The sequence below is a fragment of the Euleptes europaea genome, chromosome 8 (genome assembly GCF_029931775.1).
Source record: "Euleptes europaea isolate rEulEur1 chromosome 8, rEulEur1.hap1, whole genome shotgun sequence".
NCBI lineage: Eukaryota > Metazoa > Chordata > Lepidosauria > Squamata > Sphaerodactylidae > Euleptes > Euleptes europaea.
The window spans coordinates 83,592,008-83,609,356 of NC_079319.1; the positions used below are offsets into that span (position 1 = coordinate 83,592,008).

At 45.9% G+C, this 17,349-nt stretch overlaps 1 protein-coding gene across 1 annotated transcript in view; it reads left to right on the top strand.

Moving 5' to 3' along the window:
- TRIO (trio Rho guanine nucleotide exchange factor) overlaps positions 1–17,349 on the top strand; it is a 218,637-nt gene that overhangs the window by 92,507 nt on the left and 108,781 nt on the right. The window contains exons 25-31 of the mRNA XM_056854855.1: positions 872–941; positions 1,479–1,568; positions 2,098–2,190; positions 5,590–5,701; positions 9,454–9,644; positions 15,646–15,747; positions 16,852–16,994. Of these exons, the coding sequence (XP_056710833.1) occupies positions 872–941; positions 1,479–1,568; positions 2,098–2,190; positions 5,590–5,701; positions 9,454–9,644; positions 15,646–15,747; positions 16,852–16,994 (801 nt within the window). The remainder of the gene's footprint in view (positions 1–871; positions 942–1,478; positions 1,569–2,097; positions 2,191–5,589; positions 5,702–9,453; positions 9,645–15,645; positions 15,748–16,851; positions 16,995–17,349) is intronic.

The window sequence follows — 17,349 nt, forward strand, 5'->3', positions numbered from 1 at the left end:
GTCTGTATTTCGGATCTTTCCATATATTGGAATATTTTGGAATTTTTGCATATACGTAATGAGATATCTTGGGGATGGGACCCAAATTCATTTATGTTTTTATACACTTTATACACATAGCCTGGATGTAATTTTAAACAATATTTTTAATAATTTTGTGTCCATTGAACTATCAGAAGGCAAAGGTGTAACTGTCTCACCAGAATACCCATATCAGCTGTTAAACAAGAGCAACAACAAACAAACTCCCAACGGCAGGCTTTCAGCCTCCACCTACAATGCAGTGAGTACACTGTATGCTATTTTTTTAGGTGAGAGGAAACGTTGAAAGCAGGCAGTGCGGATCTTTGAGCTGGCATGCAGGCAGATCCGGACCCTTTGAGCTGGCATGCAGGCAGATCCGCGCTGCCTGCATGCCAGCTCAAAGGGTCCGGTTTTCGGGTCAGTCCAGATATGGGATGTCTGAATAAGGGATACTCTACCTGTTATCATAAAACCCCAAATTTGTCCCTGTACATTCAGCAAGCCCCAAGCCTTTTGCAGCCACACATTGCAGCTAAGCAGTCGTCTTAATGCCATGTGGCACAAACATGTTAATCTGTGGCTCTGCCTCGGTGGAGGCCATTCATGGTGGTAGGTCACACCCTACTCCCTACCCTTTGTGTTGGATGAAGTATCGGAATGGGAACCTGCAAGCAGAGATCCAGCTGCTCTCCCTCCCCGCTCCACTAGAAAAATTGTGACTTAAATATTTTGACTGCCACTGGACTGTTGGCATAATTTGGTATGACTATAATGTACTGCACCCAGTTTAGGTCACCTGCTAAAAATTTGCCAAGAGGGGTTTAATTCTTTTCCTTCTGATTCACAGTATATTCTTGAAAGAGCTCGAGAAATATGAGCAGCTACCCGAAGATGTTGGCCACTGCTTTGTTACTTGGGTAAGACAGCTTGTTTTATGCCAGGTTTTTTAAATATTGTGTGTAGTTGTACAGAAATACTGTGGGAAACCGGTTCAGAGAAATAGAAATTCTCTCTGTAGCTGCGAGGCTGAAGAAGAATGTTGCATAATATGAAATGGGAAGTTTTCTGTTAACTAAAAGAGAGAGAAGGGAATTAATATTCAGTCATGCTAGAATGTAGTTCTTCTGTGTCAGTTGTGTTTTCTGAAGTCGTTGAAGGATATGACAATGGTTACTGGCCTTAATTACTTCTTATTTAGAAGAATACATGTATCGTCTTGATTCAGAGAGCACATTTCAGTGCGCACGTAGTGGAAGACTTGATGCATTTTATCGTATTAGTGTTGGGTCCTGGCTGTCGTTTACCCATTTCTTTCACATGCTTCTACCCATATGCTTCTTTTTTTCACCCAGCTGGTCACAATAAGAAAATGATCCTTGGTGAGCTAAACTTCTGAACGTCATCTTTTGTAAGAAGCCACTGATATGTGTGTGTGTGTGTGTGTATTTTTGTAGGCAGACAAGTTCCAAATGTACGTGACGTACTGCAAAAACAAGCCGGACTCTACCCAGTTGATACTGGAGCATGCAGGTGCTTATTTTGATGTGAGTATCAGGATCCTTAGGTTTGGGTTAAATCTCTGGAGTGTGCTCACACGTGCACATAGGTGGAAGTTTATAATTAATAATACAGATTATACATTAAGAAAGGCATCTAAGCACTTCCTTTCTTCTTTTAATTGCCAGTCGGCAGACCCTCCCCCAAGGAACATCACTGTAAAGAGGTGGGCAGAATCCATGTTACTCACTTGGCATCAGTAACAAAGCATCTCTACATGTATAATCTGTATTGCAAAAAGAAATTAAAAGGCAGCTTTTATTAAATTAAAAGGCCCATCAAGTCCAGCAGTCTGTTCACACAGTGGCCAACCAGGTGTCTCCAGATAACACATTTGGGTCATTCAGTCATGGAATCAGGCTGAAAAATGTAGAAACAATCCAGAGAGCCTGCAGTGAGGCCCATGAGTCTTTTCCCACTGTTGAAATGGAAAATGCAGTTGTAAAGTTTCTGGCTTGGCTACCCTCCCTTCTAAGTCAATCTGGCACTCAGGTGTATTTTTTATTTGTTATGCAGGAGATACAGCAGCGGCATGGGCTAGCCAATTCAATCTCTTCTTACCTTATCAAACCCGTTCAGCGGATCACAAAGTATCAACTGCTGCTAAAGGTAGGTGTTGTCGTTCTTGGAATGGCCTCTGCTCATGCAAGTGAATCACGTTTTCTGTTCCGACTAAGGACTGTTTTCTGAGGGCCCTGACCGATTGGGAACGGATACCCGGGTACAAAACGCACTTGTGTTGTGTTGGTTTTAAAGAGCCCAAGTGAGAGCCAGCATGGTGTAGTGGTAGGGGTTCAGAGTGTCGGACTCTGATCTGGAGAACCGGGTTTGATTCCCCGCTCCTACACATAAGTGGTGGACTCTAATCTGGTGAACCAGGTTGGTTTCCCTGCTCCTACACATGAAGCCAGCCGGACGACCTCGGGCTAGTCACAGCTCTCTCTGAGCTCTCTCAGCCCCACCTACCTCACAAGGTGTCTGTTGTGGGCAGAGGAAGGGAAGGCGATGGTAAGCTGGTTTGATTCTCTTTTAAAAAGGTAGAGAAAATCAACATATAAATAATCCCCTCTTCTTCTACTTGTCTGGGCTTTCATGACAGCAGTGGCTTCCAGAACGTGGAATATAAAAGGTTACCACAGGTGCAATTGGACCATGCAAAATGTTTTATAGTACCACATCACTGATGTGATGTCATCTCTGAGCCCATTCACGCGTTCCGCTCTTGTGGTCATCCACCCAAAGGCAGCTGGCTCTGCACACTAGGCAGCCAGCAAGATCACTGTGCACAACTCCAGTGCTTCGTGGGGAGGCCGTTAGGCGCCCATATCCATGCCGCTGGATGCGCAACCCAAGGGAGTGGTGTCATTGGAATTCTTCCCATATGTCCTGAGCCCCTGAAGTCAACTGCAGCGAGCATTTATTAGGCTCACCTTGCCTCTGGTAGAGATAAGTGTGGCTGCTGAAGTCTCAGGTGTGTTAGGTCAGTCATCTGAAAAGAAGCATATTTCAATAATCGTGTGGGGAGGGGGTGGTCCTCTTTGTTCTTATTCAGCTTGCATTATTCATGTGTCAGCTTTTACCACTGGCTTACCATCTTAGCCCTGCCCCCTGCCACACTTCTTCCTGGGTTTTAATTAAAAATGCTGCCTATCTTCCAATTTTCTTGCTCTCTGTAGTCTGCAGTGAAGTGGCACGTCTTGATTACATGCTTCAGAGAGCAAAAGGTTTCTGCGCACCTGCTTAGTAGAGTTCCAAGGGACCAAAAAGCTTATTAAAAGCAATTAAAGGAGACTTGACAGATGGCAGAAGGTGTGTATGAATAACTATGGGAAACCCTAGAGAGCCGACACATGAATGAAATCATTACAGAACAAAATGTCTGAAGTCCGTGCAAGTTCCCTGTATCCCGTTAAGCATACTTGATTTGTCATCTTTGTGTACTTTTTAAAATATTCCAGTAAAAACCAAAGCACTCCAGGTCATATGGTAATGGGATGTTTGAGTTTTTACCAGGGTAGATTGAAAAAAGCCATCAAGAAAATGCTAATGTTCTTTAAACTATACCCGCTGAAGCTCTGCGCTGGTAAAATTTGCACACTTTATGATAAAAGCGAAACGGTGGGCCGGGGTGGAATCCTAAACTGCAGAAGGGCTGTAAGACTCCAGACTTCTGGAGTTTACACATCATCTCGCCCCGTCTCCCCAGTCCGTAGTCAAGGACCAGTCTTAAAGCTGACCCCTTATTGCTGGCTCTTACTGAAGTACCCAGTGTTAGCCCCCACCCCACCCCCCAGGTAGAAGAGGGGTTGGCAGAGAAGGCTCATGCTTTACTGAGCAACCTTTCAGCATAAGAACATAAGGAAAGCCCTGTGGGATCAGACCAAGGTCTATCAAGTCCAGCAGTCTGTCCACACAGTGGCCAACCAGGTGCCTCTAGGAAGCCACAAACAAGACGACTGCAGCAGCACCATCCTGCCTGTGTTCCACCGCACCCAAAATAATAGGCATGCTCCTCTGATACTAGAGAGAGTAGGTATGCAGCATGACTAGTATCCATTCTAACTAACAGCCATGAATACCCCTCTCCTCCATGAATATGTCCACTCCCCACATCCTGGGGCAGGGAGATCCACAATTTAACGATGTATTGTGTGAAGAAGTACTTTTATCTGTTTTGAATCTCTCACCCTCCAGCTTCAGCAGATGACCCTACTGCATTCTAGTATTATGAAAGAGGGAGAAAAGCTTCTCCCTATCCACTCTCTCCAAAACCATGCGTAATTGTATAGACCTCTATCATGTCTCCCCTCAGCCGCCTTCTTTCCAAGCTAAACAGCCCTAAGCATTTTAACCGCTCCTCATAGGGCAGTTGCTCTAGTCCCCTGATCATTTTGGTTGCTCTTTTCTGCACCTTCTCAAGCTCTGCAATATCCTTTTTTAGGTGTGGTGACCAGAACTGTACACAGTATTCCAAGTGTGGTCTCACCATAGATTTATACAAGGGCAGTATGATATCAGCAGTTTTATTCTCTATGCCTCGTCTAATTATGGCCAGCATTTTTTACAGCAGCCACACACTGGGTTGACATCTTCATTGAGCTATTCACTACCACCCCAAGATCCCTTTCTTGGTCTGTTGCTGCCAGCACAGATCCCATCAGTGTATATGTGAAGTTGGGATTTTTTGTTCCAATATGCATCACTTTACGCTTACTCACATTGAATCACATCTGCCATTTTAATGCCCATTCTTCCAGTATGCAGAGATCCTTCTGGAGCTCTTCACAGTCCGATTTCGTTTTAACCACCCTAAATAATTTGGTGTCATCTGCAAACTTGGCTACTTCACTGTTTAACCTCAACTCCAGGTCATTGATGAACAGGTTGAAAAGCTCCGGTCCCAACACAGATCCCTGAGGCACCCCACTGCTCACATCCCGCCATTGTGAGAACTGACCATTGATTCCTACTCTCTGCTTCCTATTTTTCAGCCAGCTCTCAATGCAGAAGAGGACGTGTCCTCTTATCCCGTGGCTATGAAGTTTGCTTAATAGTCTTTGGTGGGGGACTTTTACCCTGGCTTTCTCCCCCGTGGGGACCCAAAGCAGCTACCATTGTTCCCCTCTTCTCCATTTTATCGCCTTGTGATGTAGGTTAGGCTTAGAGTGTGACTGGCCCAAGGTCATCCAGCAAGCTTCCGTGGCAGAGTGGGGATTCGAATCTGGGATTCCCAGATCCTAATCTGATACTCTAACCACTACACTGGCGTTGATGCTTTTCTTTCTTGGTAGAGGTTATAGTCAGCCGTTCTGAAAGACATGGAGAGGGGAGAACACTGTCAAGTTGAACATTATCTGTTAAAAATCTCAAACAGTAAGTGCTGACAGAGCCTCTGGCTATAGCCGTCCCCTGCTTTGCTGGAGGGGGGGCGTTCACCAGTGTGTCTTCTCTTGCAAGCCTTTGTGAGAGAAAGGGGGAGGTCTGATGATGGTTGTGGTGTTTTCACAGGAGCTGCTCACTTGCTGTGAGGAAGGTAAAGGTGAGATCAAAGATGGCTTGGAGGTGATGCTTAGTGTGCCAAAGCGAGCCAATGATGCGATGCATCTCAGCATGCTGGAAGGTAGGATTCGGCCTCATCCCTTTTCCCTGTACCATGTTGTTACGAAATCCTGCGTCTTAAGGCAGGCTCAGAAACAGCCGCTTACCTGGTTGACTGGCGGCCAGTGACAGTTGCCTCTATAGGGCTGGGAGGCGACACGTCAGTAAACTGAAAACTCTTTGCTCTTTTTTTTTGTTCGTTTTTTAGACCATCCAAGTATTTATCTATTTATTTTATTACATTTTTACTCCACCCTCCCCAGCCAAAGGCCAGGCTCAGGGCGGCTCTCAGGAATACCATGTATGATAAAAGCAGAATAAAAACATTAAAATGATAGTTAAAGTAACCCAATACAGTTCTGATAAGTAAGGGCAAAGATGCCCAATGGTGCCAAAAAAGCGAATATCCTGCTGCAGCCGGGTGAGCAGGTGAACAAATCCCAGGGTAGTCTAAAACAAAGGCAGTGGAGGAGAGATCAGCGAGGGGGGGTGTTAGGGAGGTCAATATTTATTGATGAGCTAGTACAAAATTAGTGTAGGCTAGTACTTTTTCTCAATGAACATAAGGTTAGTATAAAGGAATAGATCTGAAATTATATGTGTGTATAACCTTCCTTCTAGTTGTTGTTTGTTGGTTTTTCTTCATACCAGAATACCGGCCTGGACTCTCAGACATCCATAGCTGTTTATGAATGACTGTTTCCCACATGGCCGCTGCTTCTAACTATATGGGGCAACTCAGATTACATTTTAACATTTGGTCTTGCGCTAAAGGGAACTTAACGGCCTCCCCTGATATTCCCTCACTTCAGAGGAGTTCATGGGGCCAGAAACGGTTGGGATATGTCGTTCGTACCAATTACGGCAGCCGGCATCCTTCAGCAGTATTTTTAAGTTTAGAATCTTTTTAATTACAGTGGCATCTACCATACTCAGTGCGGTGATCATAAGTAACTTTTTTCTTCAGTTAGTTCATAACATATGCTGACATGGTTTTAACGAATTGCCATCATGTGCCTCTTGGATTATTGAGAAACATTTTACTGTATGCTCTGCAAACACTGGGATATTTATGTATGTAAGAGTTGATGGGAGTGTCGCTAACTATTTGATTAAACAGAATTGTTGGAGTGAGCACAAAATCTAGTGTTTGCTGCTGTCTTGTCGGGAAACATGTGGGCAAGCTCTGTGGAATATTCCAGTATTTACACAAAAATCAATCTTTTAAACAAGACCTGGTCATCATATTCAAAGATGACATGTTGATGTTGCAAGTGAAAGCGTTTCCTTTTAGACACTGATCGGTGACCCACCTGAGCAAACTGTTGATATTTGCATCTTTTGATGGATTGAACTGTAGAACTTAGTTAAGAGAGTCGTTTTTCATTGCCATATCTAATTTTCAGATTTGGGAGGAAAAGATGGGAATGATCAGTAGCTAATATTCTTCTTCTCCTTCTTCTTCTCCTCCCTCTTCTTCTTCTTCTCCTTCTCCTCTCTGTGCATATGTATATATAATACATTTTAAATGAAATAAAATTGAATTGTGTTTATGAGGTGGAGACATTTTTAACTTCATATCTGAGCTGAGACTAAAACTTGTTCTAATTTTGGTTGGGAATGGCTTTGGGGTCTTAACTCTGTAACCACCAAGAGCCTGTGAAATGCAATATTTGATCTTGGGACTTCACCAGAATAAAGGTTTCTTAGACTTAAAGCAAAAACAGAAATGAGGATCTCTTGGGAAACTGTTTTTTGAAACTCTTAAGAAACACAATATGCCAAATTTTGAGCAATTTTCTGTCTTGGTTTAAAATGAACCATAGCAGACACATGTATGCCTTCCAAAATTGTATCTGAAGAAGTGAGCTGTGGCTCATGAAAGCTCATACCCTGCCAGAAATGTTGTTAGTCTTTAAGGTGATACTGGAGTCTTGCTCTTATCTACTTCCAAATATGTAGCTGGTGTAGCGTTTTGCTCAGAAGGTTAAGCAAAATTAAGAATATGAGGAGAACCCTGCTGGTTTAGACCAGGGATCAAACTTTCCCAGCAGTTTGTTTCTGGCATCCAGTCAGCCACTGTTTTGAGGAAGCTGAGAAGCCAGGCAGGAAGGCCCTGCTGCTTGTCCCTGGCAGTTGATCTGCCGTGGCGCACCATCCCCAAGCATGGCGCTTCCATCTAGCTGCCACTGCTGATGGTCATTGTGAGACCTCTCCTCCATGAATTGGCCTAACCTCCTTTCAAAGCTATCTGAGCCCATAGCTGTCATACCATCTTCCTGTAATCAGATGCTCTATGTGACTCGTGTGTGAAGAAGCCTTTGAGGGGGGTTCTGCTTAGCAAAAGTGTGTTAAGAATGAGGCTTGTGTGTGTGTTTGTCAACTCAATACAGATAGGCATGGAGAAAAATGTCCTGTCCCCTCAATAATTGGTACTGTTGGATGTTCTTTACCAGATGATGTTGTTTTCTTCCATGCCATGAAAAGCTTTCAGCTGCTGGCTCCCACTCAAACTGTATTAAAGGCACAGGACATGGTGTAGTGGTTAAGAGCGATGGTTTGGAGCGGTGGACTCTGATCTGGAGAACCGGGTTGGTTTCCCTACTCCTCCACATGAAGCCAGCTGGGTGACCTTGGGCCAGTCACAGCTCTCTCCGAACTCTCTCAGCCCCACCTGCCTCACAAGGTGTCTGTTGTAGGGAGAGAAAGGGAAGGAGATTGTAAGCAGCTTTGAGACTCCTTAAAGGTAGAGGAAATTAGCATATAAAAACCAACTCTTCTTCTCCTCCTCCTCCAGGCCTCTTGGTAACCCTGATTGTGGACTAAAAACTAACCCTGATTAATCAGGGTTAGTTTTTAGCCTGAATTCCTCAGCGCTCCTGGTGGTTATCAGGGTGCAGCTGCATTTTTCAGAGCAGGGAGGCCAGAAGGGCCCAGGCACCCTGATGGGGGAGATGGAAGACGGAAGAGGGCCTGCCCCTGGCCAATTCCCCCCAAGTGACAAAAGTAACCTAGCATTTGTTTCAAAAGTCACAGGCAACTGAAGCAATCAGCACATAGTTGAAATCAGTGTCAACGTCTTTTATGAATCCGGATCTTCTACGGGCTTAATTGGTTGACTTAAATATTTAAAGCCCCTTGGGTAAGAGAGATTGAATAAAGAAAAGTTATTCATAAAAGCCAAACTTGCCATATTCTTAAGAGAACTTGCCTTTCAACGTTTTCAGGAAATTTCAGTGAAGTTTTGTAATAAATAAATTAGATTTCGTTGGTCATCAGTTAAAAGCTGAGGAACAGACTGAACTGTTTTTAATAAGTGCTGGCACTGCTGTAAAGCGATATATTGAGACAGTGGTTTTCCAACTCGGTGTCTTTAGGAACTGCTTCCGGGTGTATTTATCGGCTGAGGATTCAAAATCCCAGCATGTCGCAAAGGGTTCCGGGACATGTTCAGGGCCTCATATGGCTTATTGGGCTTTACCACTTCCTTACTGAGCTGTGACCGAGCCTGCTACCAGCCCTCTGTTGCATATTGTAAGGGAAGATGGATAAAGCCATAACTGAGGCAGACTGTTGTCTGCTACTGATCTTCTCAGTGAAGGGACTTCCAAAAAGCCTCTGAGGAACCAAGGAAGTTCCCTAAAACACAGTTTAAAAACTTACCCTCTCAAAAGATTGTTGACAGCTTTTGTTTAAGTTTTCTCTTTTCCCCCTGAATGCTTTTTTTTTTTTTTTTTGGCTTTGTATTCTGAATTGTTCCAACTTGTTTCCTAGGTTTTGATGAGAACATTGAATCTCAGGGAGAGCTCATCCTTCAGGAATCCTTCCAAGTGTGGGACCCTAAAACGCTGATTCGGAAGGGTCGCGAGAGACATCTTTTCCTCTTCGAGATGTCGCTGGTCTTCAGCAAAGAAGTGAAGGACTCGAGTGGGAGGAGCAAGTACATCTATAAGAGCAAACTGTTTGTAAGTTTGAGGGATTGCAATTAAGACAAGTAAGACTCAGCCAGTTCTAGCTATAAATGACAAGCAGATGTGTTAATCTGTTGTCGCCGGATATGTAGGAAACTTTAAAACATAATGAATTACTATTCTTCCAGGATTCTTTTCCAGCTAGCAAAGCAAAGAAAGCCATTGTTTGATTTAAAGGTCCCATGAAGTTTGGCTTTGACTAGTGTCGAGCTGCCGTTGATGCCTGGTGATCGAAGTTGCCAAACCCACAGATGGTTGAAGGGGCCGGTTTGCTGGCAGGGTCCTTGTTCCTTGCTTGAGCTTGACAAAGGCAGGCTGGCCCAGCTGTTATTTGGTCTTGGCTGGAAATATGCATCTTCTGTGCTCCCGTTTCCAATTGCAGATGTACGTGGTGCAGTGGTTAAGAGTGATGGTTTGGAGCGGTGGATTCTGATCTGGAGAACCGGGTTTGATTCCCCACTCCTCCACATGAGCAGTGGACTGTAATCTGGTGAACTGGGTTGGTTTCCCCACTCCTACAGATGAAGCCAGCTGGGTGACCTTGGGCTAGTCACAGCTGTCTTGGAACTCTCTCAGCCCCACCTACCTCACAGGGTGCCTGTTGCGGGGAGGGGAAGGGAAGGTGATTGTAAGCCGGTTTGATTCGTCCTTAAGTGGTAGAGAAAGTCAGCATATAAAAACCAACTCTTCTTCTTCTGAATAAATGAAGGGATATGTTTGGTGGAATTTGGGTGCTAATGCGGGTGGCTTATTTTTCTGGCAGTATCGTTAGGCTTTTTACAAGTGTGTGACTGTTGGAAATGCAACTGGTGAGACTTCCTCATGTCTCCCAAAGTACTGCTTGGGGGGAAATGGATACCTGCCTTAGTCTTGATCTAATGAGCTAACTTTGGGGTGCTTTGGAGGTTCTCGATAACAACTCTTTCATTTAATGCTTTGTTCACATTATACATTTTGCAGACAGAAATGGGAAACTGTTAACAGAGCAAAATTAGTTGCCGGGCGGGGGGGGGGGGGAGCTCCCTTTGCACAGCTCTTGACAACTCCGATAAAAATGGCAGTTAGCCTTGAGGAAGGGCTCTCGTGATGTCCCGTATAGGTAGCCCTTTCAAAGATGTATTAGCTTTAAAAGAGAGTTAGCATGGCAGAGTGGTTTAGAGCGGTGGACTCTAATCTGGAGAACCAGGATGGTTTCCCCACTCTTCCACATGAAGCCAGCTGGGTGGCCTTGGACTAGTCACAGTTCTCTCAGAACTCTCAGCCCCACCGACCTCACAAGGGGTCTGTTTGAGACTCCTTAAAAAGGTAGAGAAAAGTGTGGTATAAAAGCCAGCCTTCTTATATTTCATTAAGGAGGCGCAACATAAGTTGACATAATTAAAGGGATTGAAATTTCCTTAATATTACATTGGGTGACCTGAGAAGTGGACAAGTAATTGATGAGACTTATCCCCTGCAGAGCTAGTAAATGAAGTTATTAGATGTGCTTAGAAACCAGGATGTGGTTACTGGAGTGCAGTGAAGCCCCCATCTCGATCAGTCGCACATACGCCCCGACCGTTCCTCCACCATGACCTAGAAACCGGCCCCGGTAGACGGAGGAACACCTCCGGGGCACAGACTGCCAGTCACATCAATTTGTATGGTAGCTTATGATTGACGCAACTGAAAATGATAGCTTTTGTCCTAAACCAGAGTTTGACCCAGGGTTTTCAGAGATGAGGAGTCACAAAGACGTATTCCATGGAACCATGTAAAGGGAGAGCAAATCTGGAAGTGACATAAATAGCAGCCTGCTGGGACAAAATCCAGATGTATCAGCTTTGGCTTTCAGTGTTATTCCAGTGTTCTGCTTCTTGTCCAGCATTGCTGATATCCTCCCCTTGCTTCGTGCAAAGTTAAGATGCTGACTTACTTTACTCCTCAATATCCTTTTTGACATCTGAAACAGAATGCAGAGGGGAAGTAAAAGTCAAGAAGCGTCAAGATGGGGCCTTGGAAATGTTCTGCAAAATATTAGTGTTATGATGGGCCCTGCAGAATGCCAACTGGTTGTCATCTCATCCCGTCTTACCCGTGGAGGCTGCTGTTGAAGCAGAACAAAGCAGAATCACATGAACACATGAAGATGCCTTATACTGAATCAGACCCTGGGTCCATCAAAGTCAGTATTTACACAGACCAGCAGTAGCTCTCCAGGGTCTCAGGTGGAGGTCTTTCACACCTATTTGCCTAGTCCCTTTAACTGGAGATGCTGGGGATTGAACTTGGGACCTTCTGTATGCCAAGCAAATGCTCTACCACTGAGCCACGGCCCCTCCCTAGAACACATCAAGCTGACTTATACTGAATCAGACCCTTGGTCCGTTAGAGTCAGTATTGTCTACACCAGGGGTGGGGAACCTCTGGACCCGCGGAATCATTTCATCCGGCCCCCGGCCCACCTGCAGAGGGCCACCTGCCAAGCCCCTCCCCACTTGAACCCCCGGCTGGTGTGCGCTTCCCGAGCGGCTGCTGGAGGGCCCCCTGGCCAGCCCCTCCCCGCTGGATCTCCCAGCTGGCGCGTGCTTCCTGCGCAGCAGCCAGAGGGACCCCTGCCAAGCCCCTCCCCGCTTGAACCTTCAGCTGGCACGCGCTTCCCAAGCGCCCGCCAAAGGGCCCTCTGGCCAGCCCCTCCCCACTGGATCTCCCGGCTGGCGTGGGCTTCCCGCGCTGTAACCAAAGCCCCCCTGCCAAGCCCCTCCCCACTTGAACCTTCAGCTGGCGTGCGCTTCCCGCGCACCTGCCAAAGGGCCCCCTGGCCACCCCCTCCCGGCTGGCGCACACTTCCTGCGCGGCAGCCTGAGGGCCCCCTGGCCAGCCCCTCCCTGCTGGATCTCTCGGCTGGCGCTCTTCAGTAGAGCGTCTTGGGAGGGACTGTGGATCAGTGGCAGAGCATCTGCTTGGGAGGGGCTGTGGATCAGGGGTAGAGCATCTGCTTGGGAGGGGCTGTGGATCAGGGGTAGAGCATCTCCTTGGCAGGGGCTGTGGATCGGGGAGAGCATCTGCTTGGGAGGTGCTGTGGATCAGTGGCAGAGCATCTCCTTGGGAGGGGCTGTGGATCAGAGGGAGAGCATCTGCTTGGGAGGTGCTGTGGATCATGGGGAGAGCATCTCCTTGGGAGGGGCTGTGGATCAGGGGGAGAGCATCTCCTTGGGAGGTGCTGTGGATCAGTGGGAGAGCATCTCCTTGGGAGGGGCTGTGGATCAGGGGGAGAGCATCTGCTTGGGAGGGGCTGTGGATCAGGGGGAGAGCATCTGCTTGGGAGGGGCTGTGGATCAGGGGTAGAGCATCTCCTTGGCAGGGGCTGTGGATCGGGGAGAGCATCTGCTTGGGAGGTGCTGTGGATCAGTGGCAGAGCATCTCCTTGGGAGGGGCTGTGGATCAGAGGGAGAGCATCTGCTTGGGAGGTGCTGTGGATCATGGGGAGAGCATCTCCTTGGGAGGGGCTGTGGATCAGGGGGAGAGCATCTGCTTGGGAGGTGCTGTGGATCATGGGGAGAGCATCTCCTTGGGAGGGGCTGTGGATCAGGGGGAGAGCATCTCCTTGGGAGGTGCTGTGGATCAGTGGGAGAGCATCTCCTTGGGAGGGGCTGTGGATCAGGGGGAGAGCATCTGCTTGGGAGGGGCTGTGGATCAGGGGGAGAGCATCTGCTTGGGAGGGGCTGTGGATCAGGGGGAGAGCATCTCCTTGGGAGGTGCTGTGGATCAGTGGGAGAGCATCTCCTTGGGAGGGGCTGTGGATCAGGGGGAGAGCATCTGCTTGGGAGGGGCTGTGGATCAGGGGGAGAGCATCTCCTTGGGAGGTGCTGTGGATCAGTGGGAGAGCATCTCCTTGGGAGGGGCTGTGGATCAGGGGGAGAGCATCTGCTTGGGAGGGGCTGTGGATCAGTGGCAGAGCATCTCCTTGGCAGGGGCTGTGGATCAGGGGGAGAGCATCTCCTTGGCAGGGGCTGTAGATCGGGGGGGAGGGGGGAGGATCTCCTTGGCAGGGGCTGTGGATCAGAGGGAGTTCAATCCACGACATTGCTGGCTCGGGCAAGAAATGAACAGAAGTGGGTTGCCTTTTCCTTTCTCTGCATAACGACTCTGGTATTCCTTGGTGGTCTCATATCTAAGTACTAACCAGGGCTGACCTTGCTTAGCTTTTGAGATCTGATGAGATCAGGCTGGGCTGGGCCATCCAAGTCAAGTTCCAGGCAGCATGTAAAATTTCTCAATAAACAAAATGTACTTCATAGTTTCTCTGGGCCAAAATGGGTAGGTTGCCAGTAGGTTAAGATCCTAGACATCTGCAGGACAAACCTGCTGACACTTTCCAATGAGTAAGCTCTGCTGACTGGACTTGAGTAGGATTTAGAGTAGACTTGCGTAAGATTGCACTGCTGATTACTTTTTGTTTTATATATATATACATTTTATATATATAAATTTTGTATGGCCCCCGAATAAAGTCCAAGATATCCAAATGGCCCTTGGCAAAAAAAAGGTTCCCCACCCCTGGTCTACACAGACCAGCAGTGGCTCTCCAGGGTCTCAGGCAGAGTTCTTTCACATCACCTACTTGCCTAGTCCCTTTAACTGGAGATGCCGGGGGATTGAACCTGGGACCTTCTGCATGCCAAGCAGATGCTGTGCCACTGAGCCACAGCCCTTCTCCACAGTCCAGTTACTGAAATTCATTGCTACCCCTGCGACCATCATAAAGTAACTGCTACCACTTGCTAGTGTATCTATTATTAGGATACTGAAACTAGCAACTGAAAATATTTTAGATCAGAGATCCATACCATGTTTGCTGGATCCTGACTTCTCAGCTTTCTAACCTCTCTCCAGTCAGCCCATTCAAAAATAGAGAAGAAGAGTTGGTTTTTATATGCCGACTTTCTCTACCACTTAAGGAAGAATCAAACCAGCTTACAATCACCTTCCCTTCCACTCTCCACAACAGACACCCTGTGAGGTAGGTGGGGCTGAGAGAGTGTGACTGGCCCAAGGTCACCCAGCTGGCTTCATGTAGAGGAGTGGGGAATCCAACCCGGTTCACCAGATTAGTGTCTGCCGCTCATTTGGAGGTGTGGGGAATCAAACCCGATTCTCCGGATCAGAGTCCACTGCTCCAGACCACCGTTCTTAACCACTACACCACGCTGGCAGAGATGACCAGGTTTGCTAAGGTTTCTGCCATTTTCCCCCCTCCTGTGTTTTCACTCCATTGATCCCTTATTGAAGTGTTGATGACCGTGTTATCGTTGTTATTTTCTTTTTTCCTATATTTTTTTCCCGACCCAAATCTAGTTATCCAATGGGATATGCACAAATTCTTGTTCTATACTGAAAGATGATGTATCAACGTCCGGATATAACCAAGCCTTTGTCTGTTCTATTTTAGCGGCCAAATAATACAAGTCGAAATTCGGTAGCTGAATCCTCCTTTATCTTTTGTTTCATACATATTATTGCTTTTTATTCTTGCTCTTTTCTTTTGCCAAATAAATTTGTTACAACTTTGTTGCCATTCATTGATTATTTTCCTTGGGATTTCTACAGATTTTGACCCAAACTGGAAGAGAACAAGGGAGGGGAGAACCAAGATTTATTCATAAAATCTGCCACCATATACTTTTGCAGTCACCCTTAACCAACAGTACAGCAAAACCATCAGACAGTTTGTGGCAAACTGAGCTTTTTATTTAGAACCATATCAGAGTAGAAATTAGGCATGTGCTTAGTATTAAGTGATATCGGTAAAAGGGGGAAAGCGACTGAAGGTTAGCCGTTGGAAAATAGGCAAAAAATAATAATGCTTGTCTATTGTGAAGCCCATGGGGGACTTTGTACAGTTGTCATCTATTTTGATATCTGGTTATGTACTTTTCTGACCAAAAGTGGAGTCTCAGTTTTTAAATCATCCAAAAATAGCTTCCCTGTACTCAGTTTTTTCCTGATTTTTCAGACCTCAGAATTGGGTGTCACAGAGCACGTGGAAGGAGATCCTTGCAAATTTGCACTGTGGGTTGGAAGAACTCCTACTTCAGACAACAAAATTGTGCTGAAGGTAATTCTGATTTACTACTATTCTTTTGTGTAAAAGTTTTGAGTTGTTATTCTTGAATAGACTTGTAATGTATGCTGCCTTGAACAGAATATATGTAGCATAAACAGGTCCCAACCACTGAATCTAAATGCTAGTTGTAAGGAGTTTTGAAACAGCTTTTTTGTGAGACGGCTTTCATGTGTCTTGCTGTTCTCACAATTTCTGGTTTGTGGCAGAATTAATTGAACTGTTCTGTGGGCTGGTTCACATTGCTTACTATGAAGGTGTTGTATGAGCAACAACAAAAGAGGGTGGGGGGGAACCAAATGGAACTCAACCAGAGTACTGATTCCAAACCGAAGAGGTTGAGGTGAAAAATGCTAAAATTACAAATATATAAATTTTAATAAGGTGCACATTCAAGTTAAAAACATAGGCCTCTAGCATAGGCAAAACATTCACATTCAGTGTATACAAACATGAACACCTGCGATGTACAATCTTACATTGACCAAAGTAGGATCCAAAAAAGGACCAGACGCGTTTTGGCCTCAGAAGGCCTTCCTCTGTGGTCAGTAATATAGTTATAATTTAGCACACATCCTGATAATATAATTATATCATAAAGAACAGTAAAAAAATGTATAAAAGCCCTTCTAGTATAGTGAAGCTCCCTGTATGTGTATTTATTTCTTACATACTAGAACGTGGCTTCCATGTCTCACCTTCTGTTGCATGTTGGGCTCTTAAGGATGTGTATACATCAAGCAGTGTAATAGGTCAAGTGTTGTATGAGCAGCATAATATCAGAACCTTCCAACAGAATCCTTTGAATACAGGGTATTCCCCAAAATTTGGGAATATGGGCTTATGGCGCATCTAGGAACATGCAGTATATTTGTTTGATGCCTCCTTTGCCCTCAACAGAGAGCATATGCGGAGAAATTTGAATTGCTTTGCAACCATTTCAGTGAAGAAAATTTTGCAGATACTACCCATTGGCATAATACTGCCAGTTAATAGGACCAGGTTTGCTCATCCATACCTTGTGAAGAGACCTCTCCTTTAAAAAAAAAAAAAAAATCTGTCCTTGTATCACAACAACTTGCTTGGTTTATTTTGAAGGCTTCCAGTATTGAGAACAAACAGGACTGGATCAAGCACATCAGAGAGGTAATACAGGAAAGGACAATTCATCTCAAAGGAGCCTTAAAGGAGCCTATTCACATCCCCAAAACTGCACCAACGACGAAACAGAAGGGAAGAAGGTTAGTGGGATCCCGGGGCAACTGCAAATAATGGCAAGACACCAATTTCTGTTGTGAATCTTAATGGGGGGGGGGCAGAAAATTCTTGGGAAACAATGGTTGTTTACGCATGGATACTTTCACTTACGTTCGACCCTGGTCTGTCTTGGTTGTTCCTTGGAGTTCTGCATGAGTTTTCCATCCATTAGAGATGACCTCGCTGCCAGCCCTCACAATGTCCGGGTCTTCCCGTTCCTCTGTTAACCCGATTCTTCCCTCTCCCCTGAGCTCAGCCCGGGTGAAATCCCCATGCGTAAGGCAAAGCGCCAGACACAGAAGCTTGTTTCTCTCACAGCCAATTACAAAGCAGCGTGTA